This window comes from Thalassophryne amazonica, chromosome 21, assembly GCF_902500255.1.
Source record: "Thalassophryne amazonica chromosome 21, fThaAma1.1, whole genome shotgun sequence".
Taxonomy (NCBI): Eukaryota; Metazoa; Chordata; class Actinopteri; order Batrachoidiformes; family Batrachoididae; genus Thalassophryne; species Thalassophryne amazonica.
The window spans coordinates 26811176-26822186 of NC_047123.1; the positions used below are offsets into that span (position 1 = coordinate 26811176).

An 11011-nucleotide genomic window follows, 5' to 3' on the forward strand; every position below is an offset into this window, starting at 1 on the left:
ATTTTGAAGAATGATTGTAATGAAATTTTCCATAAATCCTGAACCATCGAAAAAAAAATTATATTGATTGATACTTGATCATCAAAAATGCTAATCATTTTATGCTGAAAAATTTAACTTAAGAGGAGCTTGTTGATATTCAGGAACTGTCAACGAATCATCTGGATACGAACAACTCCTTGGAGTTTTGTTTGTTTGTTTGTTTAAATACGTGAGATTTTAATTTTCTAAACATCCAGTCAAAGGAATCAAACTTCAACAGTATCTAGATTTCCTGTTAACAGCACAATCATGGTACATCATAAAAATGAGAAACTATTGTTCATTTATTTGCAGAAATATATATATTTGAAATAACTAAGAAATGTGTGGACACTAGAAGGCTTTGTGACGTCATAAGGCAAGAATGTTGTAGGACAGATCAAGGAAAACCTATCTCACATTAAAGAAGAAAGCTGCATGAAGAGTAAAATAAAATTAAATGACAGACAAAAAATATTAATAAGCTAAGACATCAAAGCAAAACACACACAAAAGGAATAAAGAGAAACCTTAATGTAGACCTTGATCACCAGTAAAATTCAATCAACACAAAGGATCATCTCTCTGCAAACCTCTCTACACAATATGTCTGCTACCTTTTGAATTATGGTGTACAATAATAATATATATATATTTTAAAAAACAAGAAAACTAGAAGGTGTAATTTTCCGCCAATGCCAGGAAAAAAGATATGCTCCTTTTGACATTTTGAGTCTTTGGACTTTATGACATCATAACAGGAAAAATTGGGTACAGATCTTTATAATGTCAAAGTCCAGTTCTTGAAATACAGAAAAATGATGAAAGCATTTTAAACGAGATGCAGGTTTGCCTGCAAATGTAAATAACTCTTCCCCGACTGAAGGGCTGTCTCTTCATAAAATGTCCTCATAATCCATTTATGTAACTGCTGTCAATGTACAAAGGGCAACAAACTCACGTGGAGCTGATTAGGTTTGATAAGAGGTTCTGTTTTTGTTGGAGTCAGTGTTGCATCACAAAGCTGTGTGAACCAGTGACTTTCATGCAACACCATCCAGATGGATGCAAGTAAAAATCAGAAAAAATATAATTCTATCAAATATTTTCACATATTACTCTTTGATAATACATCGTGTAAATGCTATGTTTTCACGGCAGATCAGCTGCCTCATATGTGCACCATAATGTCATGCACAGGCTTGCGTGTAAAGTTGGGTACAGTGGCATCAGAAGCAGGGTAACCAACTGGAAGTAACATCAGCAGCTTCTCATTGGTCGGCCGTTTCAGCAGCATCCGGAGCTTGGGGCCACAGTTCAGGGGCGTCGATGTGACGGTAACAAGACCAATGTTCTAATGAGCCAGAAGAACAGCCATTGAGCTTCTTATCAGATGCATCTGCATGATCTTAAAGGCCACACACAGTTTCAGCAGAAAACCTGACATTATGTCTCGGCTCACCTGCAGCGCAGCCAGCAGGATTCCACAGGATATGGAAACACTGATTTCATTGTAGTAGTGAATCTTTTTCTTGCCGTTTGGTAGGATCCCATGAATTTGCTTGAAGATGAGGATCAGGTATGGAGCCACATCTAGATACTCCTTAATCCAGTTTGTCCTGCAGGAGAAAACAAATAAAATAAAATAAATAAATAAAACAAATAAAACAGCCGGAAGCATACACTCTGATGCTCTCATTAGTCCCTATGCCTGAATGTACTTTAAAATGTATTTTAAAATGATCTCTGAAGAACATCGAATCTGATTTTGATCAAACTTGGCAGGTACATTTGGCCTTTGGATGGGAGGAAGTAAGTTGATTTTGATTTTAATCAGGCAACAATCAAGGTCAGAGGTCAAGGCAAAAATTCCAGCCCCATTCTAATATATAGGAAAACGCCCATGTTCTTATTTTCTCTACATGCCTGACACTTTTAAATGCAAGTGTGGCATTGCTGTGCCTTCTGAGCAGTTTTGCTCTTATCAACCATTTGATCATTTCAATCCATCAATTTAAACTTTGGGAAATTGTGCTAACCTTTATTTTAATAATTTTTAATTTTTAATTTTTTTTTTAAAATCCCAAATAATGATAATACTTTATTTCTGCAGCACATTAAATACAAAAAATAAAAAAATTACAACGTGCTTGGCATAATAAAACATCAACTTATTATTAGATTGCTTGAAAAAAAGAGATTATTCACACTGTAATCGCCCTCCAACAAGGTGCAACAGATTTGTTTTTTGTTGTTGTTGTTGTTTTACTATTTTTGCAACCCCATATTCAAACCATCACTTTTTTTTTTCTTTTTTTTTTCTGCTGGCATGGCACTTTTATCCAGATAACCACAAAAATGCATATTTTTACAGACACAAAAATTATACATGCGTCTGATATGTTTTTGTTAGTGCTAAAATGTTATTTCTTGAGAAACTAACAGAAATAACAAGAAATCCTGCAATGCTGATGGGAAAAAAAAAAAATCCAGAATCGATCTATGAGGTTTGGATTGCACCAAAATTTTAGGAGTTCTTTCTTTCTTCATGCCCAACGCCTCCACCAAGTTTCATCAAAGTCAATAGGGAGGTTTTTGAACAATCCAAGCAACACCAAACAAACCAGCCCCAATCGGACTGAGTGGTGGTACAAGTCTTTAGCTGCAGGCTGAGAGAGTGTGGTGCTCACTTCAGTTTGGCCAAGTCATAGACCCATTTGTCCCCCATTCTTTGACGGTAATTGATCTCCTCTTCCTCCTCCACAATCAGTCTGATCTGGTGTTTTGTCTCCGAGTCTGACACGACAACAAACGTCCAGGGCTCTGTGTGTGCTCCACTGGGGGCCGTACCTGCACTGACACAGAGGAGCAGAAGAGGAAAACAAATTTGGATCACCTCATCTTTTTTCTTCAGCTTCTTGCCAAATATGTATGTACAGTGCATCCAGAAAGTATTCACAGCACTTCACTTTTTCCACATTTGGTTATGTTACAGCCTTATTCCAAAATGGAGTAAGTTCATTTTTTTCTCCTCAAAATTCTGCTCACAACACCCCATAATGACAACATGAAAAAGTTTTGATTTTTTTTTTTTTTTTTTTGCAAATTCATTAAAAATAAAGAAGAAACCATATGTACATAAATGTTCACAGCCTTTGCTCAATACTTTGTTGATGCACCTTTGGCAGCAATTACAGCCTCAAGTCTTCTCGAATATGATGCCACAAGCTTGGTGCACCTATTTTTGGGCAGTTTTGCACATTCCTCTTTGCAACACCTCTGAAGCTCCATCAGGTTGGATGGGGAGAGTCGGTGTACAGCCATTTTCAGATCTCTCCAGAGATGTTCAATCAGATTCAGGTCTGGGCTGTGGCTGGGCCAGTCAAGGACATTCACAGAGTTGTCCTGAAGCCACTCCTTTGATATCTTGGCTGTGTGTTTAGAGTCATTGTCCTGCTAAAAGATGAACCGTTGCTTCAGTCTGAGGTCAAGAGCGCTCTGGAGCAGGTTTTCATCCAGGATGTCTCTGTACATTGCTGCATTCATCTTTCCCTCAATCCTGACTAGTGTCCCAGTTCCTGTCGCTGAAAAACATCCCCACAGCATGATGCTGCCACCACCATGCTTCACTGTAGGGATGCTGCCTGGGTTCCTCCAAACATGACGCCTGGCATTCACACCAAAGAGTTCAATCTTTGTCTCATCAGACCAGAGAATTTTGTTTCTCATGGCCTGATTGGTAGATTGCTGTAGAGATGGTTGTCCTTCTGGAAGGTTCTCCTCTCTCCACAGAGGAATGCTGGAGCTCTGACAGAGTGACCATCTGGTTCTTGGTCACCTCCCTGACTAAGGCCCTTCTCCCCCATCACTCAGTTTAGAGGGGCAGCCAGCTCTAGGAAGAGTCCTGGTGGATCTCAGCTTCTTCCATTTATGGATGATGGAGGTCACTGTGCTCATTGGGACCTTCAAAGCAGCAGAAATGTTTCTGTACCCTTCCTCAGAGTTGTGCCTTGAGACAATCCTGTCTTGGAGGTCTACACACAATTTCTTTGACTTCATGCTTGGTTTGTGCTCTGACATACACTGTCAACTGTGGGAGCTTATATGTAGACAGGTGTCTGTCTTTCCAAATCATGCCCCATCAACTGAATTTATCCCAGGTGGACTCCAATTAAGCTGTACAAACAACCTAAGGATGATCAGTGGAAACAGGATGGACCTGAGCTCAGTTTTGAGCTTCATGGCACAGGCTGTGAATACTTGTGTACATGTGAGTTCTTACTTTTTTTATTTTTAATAAAGTCACAAATCTAAAAAAAAAAAAAAACAATTTTTTTCACATTGTCATTATGGGGTGTTGTGTGTAGAATGTTGGGGGGGGGGGGGAATTAATTCACTCCATTTTGGAATGAGGCTCTAACATAACAAAATGTGGAAAAAGTGAAGCACTGTGAATACTTTCCGGATGTAAAGTGTCAGGATTTGGCCCATTCAGGGCCCTGGTCAGGGTTTCATCATTTTGCCTCACTTCTGGTTTTGCTTCTTCTGTCTGTGGGTTCTGTTCATCTCTGTCTTGTGTTTTCTCATCTTGTTATGCTCTGTTTATGATTAGTTTTGTTTCCTTTATTTTCTGTGTATCATCTGGTTGCCATTTATTTAGTTTTGTCTTTGTTCTTGTCCAATTTGTAGTTTGTTTTTCTTTATTGCTCATTGTTATGTATTTGTATTCTTTCACTCATGGCTCATTTAGTTGCTTAGGTCTCAGTTTAGTTTTATCACATTTAGTGTATTATGCTTTAGTCTCTGGTTTTGGTTATTGATTATCTTCAGTGTTTTCTCCTGGTTACGTTCCTTTGATTGTGTATTTCATTCTCCGTTAATCATCTGTTTTCTAGTTAGTCATTAGTCTGTTTGCCACTTTATCAGTTATTGTATCACCTTTTATTCTGTAGTCATCTGTTCCGTTCACCACTAAATTGTACACTTATCTGTTTATGTTTGATCATATGTTGTATTTGTTACTCTATTATGTCCACATGGTGAGTTCTGCCTTAGTTAAGTCTCTGCCTTTTATTTTCTGGGTCCCGTCACATGAGCACATCAGTTTGTGGCATTCAGTTCTTTTTGTCTTTGTTGGTTGTGGGTGTGTCACTGGCGCTGAGTTGTTTTGTCTGTCACACCCACCTGTCTTGTCTGGCCACTCCCCTTCCAGAACCTTCCCCACACCTGTTTTACATCACACCCTGATTACTCCCCTTGTATTTAAGCTCTCACAGTCCCTCACTTCCCTGCTAGTTTGTCGATCGTGTGTCCCATCCTCGCCTTCTTTGTTACAGTCGGTTTGCCTCTTTTTTGACCTTGCTTGTTTAACTTGATCTCCGCCATGCCGTGAACCTGACCCCTGCTTGTGTACTGAACTACGTATCTGCCTCTTGCTTGTCTATACTGCCGCCCCACTGACTGCCTTTTTGTGTACCGAACCATTGCCTGTTTTTTCATAAAGCCTATTTTTACCTCCACCCTTCAGCCTGTGAGTCTATATTGTGTGTCCTACCACTTTCTGTGCCATGTCATGACAAAGTGCTTCATAGATGCACAGACGTGCCTGCGGTGTGGATGACTTTCTCGATGATGTCCCGTGGGACCGGCTCTGGGCTAATGAATCGTACTGTTCTCCGCTGGTTCATCAGACAGTAGAAATCGTGGGATCTCTCCTGCATCGTCTGCACAGGGTAACGTGGAAGCGAGTAAGGCACGTGGGGCATGTTCTCCTCCTCATCATGATCCACCAAATCACCACCATCTAAAACAGCAACAGGCCAAAGCCAGGGAGCAGATGTTTGAAATGACACACTATTGGGCACAACTGAATACATTTATTTATTTTTAATTTATCAGATTATCAGAAAATTAAAGATGAGATTTTAAAAAATCAAATAATCTTTGAGAAGGACACAATTTGTTTAAAATTGTACATCCCTTCTATAGACACACACGCCAAATAGATCAAAGTCAGTACTTTCCATTTCCCAATCTCACATCTTAATGTTTTGGATAACTGGTTGTAAAAAAAATTGACAAGCTAATAAATAAATAGTAACAAGGGCTCTTGATTGATTTGTTACAGATTTTTTTTTTTCTTTTGTAGCACAATCACATAACACATTAAATTGATCCTGTAAATGAATGTTAAATGAATTCAGTTCATTTGTAGAATAGACACATAATTAACTAGAAGTCATCCAGAGAGTGTATACCTTCACCAAAGCCACATATTGCTTAAAATTCCTTTTGGGGTGTGGATACAAAATAGATTCCGGATTGAATTCCAAATAAAATCCCCAATTTTCTTGGATATACAAGTAATCAATCTGCCCACTAAATTTCATCAATATGCTCTCACAACATTTTGAGTTAAATGTTGCTATGTGGTATTCTTCTGGATCTCATTTCCAGAATCTACTCCAGATCACCTCCAAAACTGAATCACTTAGTTCTTAGAATGTTATCTATCTGCTCACCAAATTCCACTGAAACCCATTCATTACTTTTTAAGTTATCTTACTAACAAACAAACATAAAATAAAGACAAGGTGAACCATTACCTCCTTGGTAAAAGGAATTAAATTATGAAGTGATTGTCATGTCATTTCATAATGAAATAATTGATTTTGCCGTGGGAACATAGCGAGATGACGGATTTCAAGTTTTAAACAGATCTCTAACCTATACTAGTAATGGCAGAACCAAGGCTTTTAGAAGCCAATGCCAACCAGTGGTTCACACACCACACACAAAAAAACAACTGTTTCAAAATGAATGAATTATTCAATAAAAGTGTTTGAAAGTCTCAAACAGTATGTGAACCAATTGCTTCATGAAAATATTCATTTTTAAAATGCTCAGAGAAATAAATAAAATGATTACATTAGAAAGTGATTCCTGTGTCCCAAAATGTTCAAAACACAAAATGAAACATATATGCTTCAGAGAACAAGTCAGTGTGCAGAAGTTGTTGAAGCTCCAAATGAAACAAATACATCAGAAAATGATCCACTGATTCAAAATGCTTGAAACACTCAAACATATGCTTGATTAACTGTTAACTATTTGCTTCAGACAATGATTCACTTTTTTCCCTTCTTTTTAAATGATCATGTATGTAGTTTTATATATTATATATTTTCTCTGGGCTCCTTGAGTTAAAGGAGATTAATGCTGCTTTCAAAGGCTAATGATCAAATATTCTTTCGTTGTATGTACATTTCTTCAGCATTTTACACAAGAGGGTGACCTGAACACGCAGACCTCTGTGCACACTTCACTAGAACAATGACTGATCATGCATGCATGAAAATAAAACACACTGTGGTCGATGACTCTACGAGGAGAGCTGTTGCCGCTCTGGGTCAGTAAGCACTGTAAAGACAATCACATGTTTCAGCTCTTAGAAGACAATGAAGCCTTTAGATTCAGTGGAAGTTGCTGCAAGAGATTTTTTGTTGTTGTTGAGGCCAAGAATCTTTAGGAAAAAGAGGTACAGAGCAAGTATACCTCTGGCATAGTGCTGAATACAAGTAGGTGTGCTGTTTCTCTAATGCACAAATAACAAGGAAGTCAATGAAAGAATGAAAAAATATTTAAAAGCTATACTGGAGGTACCTCAGCCTCAAACTCTAACCAAGCTTTACTTGACCTTTAATCTACCTCACCAATAAGATGAGATATACTTTATTGATTTCACAGTGGAGAAATTATGTTTACACTCCAGTTACCTCAGACAACAATTAGTCCACAATTATACTTGTTTACCATAATAATGGCACACATCAGAATTAAGACAGCACATACACATTTGACATGTTTATGTGCACTGAATTGAAGACGTCCGTATCTGAATTGAGGCAACTGGGTGAAGGTCACGCAGCAACCCTGAGATGCGCCACCGTCAGCTTGGGGGAAGGAACGGGGACCAGCAGCAGCTAAAACTGCACCGCCCCCACAGAAGGGGGAAGGAGTGACCTGAGCAGAAACAGAGTGTGGGGTGTTTGATGGGGTGGGGGGAGGGAGAGGAGCATGCTTCAGTCCTATGAAACAGTTTATTGTCTTTGTGAGTTGAGATAAGAAAGAGCCAAATGGTCACCAAGGCCAGAAGACATTCCTCTGGAGGAAAACAGTCGGGCAATTTGTCCTTCAGGCTTGATAAGCCCGTCGTGTTGTGGTTTGAGCAGTGAAAAACACTTTTTACAGTTCCACTTGAACAACCAAATCCCAATTATAAATTAACAATATTCCCAGTTATGAATTAAGAATATTCACCGGCCTCCAAAATCTTCAACCTCAACTGCAAGGCATGCATCTGCTCCAAGATGTCATCCGATTTGCCTCTGAGTTCAAGAGTCATCGCAGTCTGAGAATGCACTGCCTTGCCAACCTCCTTAATCATGACGGACAAGCGAGGGGCCATGGTTCCTGATGGTGCCATCTTGCCAATTTTTCGGTAGATCAGGGCAGCACATAAGCCAGAAAGTACCAGCCCTGCTACCATAACACCAAAAAAGAATAAATCCTCAACGTCCTCAATGGAGAAAGGCGCCAAGCATGCAATACGCCAAGACCCCCAGGAATCGAGAACATACGTTCCATCTGGGCAGGTAGGATCCCCCAGTCCTGACCTTTTTGTAGAAAAAATGGTGTCAATAGCGTTCAGAGACCAGCTGATCAATTTCATGGTAAATCCAATAGTAGTCCAATAGATCCAGTATCCAATTTAATGACCAATTCACAGTCTGGTGAAGTAGGAACTTGAAGGTTAAAGCAGAGAGCAGAGATAAGGGAGAGTGGAGGAGATGCGACCGCCCTCGTCGGAGTCCCAAGCTGTTCCAGCCCTGTATATGTGTTGGCCATCTCTGTTTATTTAATCTCTTTCTACAGCACACTCAGCACAGAAAGCCACAGCACACTCAGCAAAAGAACAACATGCTTAGGGTGAGGCTGTGGGTATGACCAGGCAGATTCAAATTTCCAGCCCTGTATATGTGTTGGCCATCTTTGTTTATTTAATCCCTTTCTACAGCACACTCAGCACAGCATAGCCACTGCACACTCAACAAAACAACAACATGTTTAGGCTGAGGCTGTGGGTATGACCAGGCAGATTCAAATTTCCAGCCCTGTATATGTGTTGGCCATCTCTGTTTATTTAATCCCTTCCTTCAGCTACTTTATGTTCTCAACTGTTAAGCACCTGACTGTCCTGTACAACCCAGTTTGCCTTCCTGTCTGAATACATTCATTTTATGTTTGTAAAATTGCAATGTAAAAACAGTGAAATACACCACTACCTCAATTTTGATTTATTGATATTTACATTTACCTGTTACCTACCTTTTTGTGTGTAATTTTGTTATAAATTTGATTACAAAACCACATCTACATGAAGGACTTCAAATGTGTTTGTCTTTTAACCAAGTATTTGCACTTAGTTTGGGGAGTACACCTCTTATAGTTCTGCTGGACAAACTTTAGCCCGTTAACTTTTATATTTATAAGACATCAGCATTACAAAAACAAATGTTGAGCAATTGTTTTGATTAAAATCATTGGCATTTGACTTATGTCTAAAATCAGTTAACCCGGGCAGCGCCGGATACCCCAGCTAGTCTTCAAACAATCCTTATTGTTTGAAGAAAATCCTTTGCTGATGAAAACTCTGTCTGTGCTGCAAAAATATCCATGACCTTGAAAAAATACAAAAATTGCTGCACAGATCCTGGAAAAAATTATTTGTGTAGAATATTCAAAACTTAAATGAAACTGTTTTCAGGTTGGTGGGAAGGTTTTTGTGTGTGTTGTGATGGTATATTGACCCTGAATGTAGAATTCTACCATCCCGTCCAGGAATTGACCAAGAGACAATTGTCCTCAGCGCAGTGGGATTGCCACAATAATTGCCACAAACTTGCAGTGTTTAAAAGAGGGTCCAACCACAACCCTGGTCTTTATTCAAACACAAAACATGTCTAATATTAATAAACTCCCTTTGGTTCAACTCACCTTTGTCTTGCACTGGATTTTCTGAGTTATCCTCTAAGTCCTGGTCCACCCAGGGCCTGAAATCTTCCTTTGATGCCCCTTTGGTTTTTCCCCCAGAGGCTGTCTTTGTTTCGCGTGATTTCAACACCACAAAGCCAATTACCAGGCACAGGACAGCCACTAAAATCGGTGTGAGGACAGACAGAACAGCCATTGCGAGCGGAGTGAAGTGGAGTGGACAGAAGAGGGCACAGTCTGTGCTGCTGTTACGTAACAAGAATTGTGTTTCTGGCATGGATCTGAAATGAGACAGCCAAACTCACACACACACATTAATCTTCAACTGCTTACCTAAGATCGGGTCGCAGGTGGAGCCTATCCCAGCAGTCATAGTGCGTGAAGCACGGTACACCCTGGACAGGACACCAGTCTGTCACAGCCAAATTGTTTTATATAAAATTAGCTGGGGTACACGGGTTAACCTGTTTTAGACGTAGGCCAAATGCCAATCATTTTAATCAAAACAATTGCCCAACATTTGTTTTTGAAATGCTGATGTCTTACAAATGTAATATTTAATGGGCTAAAGTTTGTCCAGCAGAACTATAAGAGGTGGACTCCCCAAACTAAGTGGAAATACTTGGTTAAAAGACAAACACATTTGAAGTCCTTCATACAGACTTTGTTTTGCAATCAAATTTATAACAAAATTACACACAAAAGGTAGGTAACAGTAAATGTAAATATCAGTGAATCAAAATTGAGGTAGTCGTGTATTTCACTGTTTTTACATTGCAATTTTACAAACATAAAATGGCTTTAAACAGCAAATGTAAATATTAGAATGGAGAAATATTTCTTCGTGAAATTCACTTAGTGTTTTCTGACCATTAGTTTTGAAGAACCTCTTGATAGATAATGTTCCTTGTCATGCCACTTGGCGAGTGGATGTACA

General features: G+C 39.2%; 1 protein-coding gene across 2 annotated transcripts; it reads right to left on the minus strand.

Annotated features, from left to right (window-relative positions):
• Nucleotides 1–749: 749 nt before the first annotated feature.
• Nucleotides 750–10308, minus strand: iyd (iodotyrosine deiodinase). 2 transcript variants are annotated; one of them, XM_034162683.1, is made up of 6 exons: nt 10078–10308; nt 5627–5824; nt 2712–2871; nt 1484–1640; nt 1177–1375; nt 750–1069 (listed from the first exon to the last, which is right to left on the minus strand). In XM_034162683.1, the coding sequence occupies exons 1-5, from the start codon at nt 10268–10270 to the stop codon at nt 1193–1195; spliced, it is 891 nt and encodes a 296-aa protein (XP_034018574.1). In that variant the 5' UTR covers nt 10271–10308; the 3' UTR covers nt 750–1069; nt 1177–1192. The 2 variants fall into 2 exon arrangements, with proteins under 2 accessions (XP_034018574.1, XP_034018573.1); XM_034162682.1 differs by lacking the exon at nt 750–1069 and having other exon boundaries at nt 1108–1375.
• Nucleotides 10309–11011: the final 703 nt, after the last annotated feature.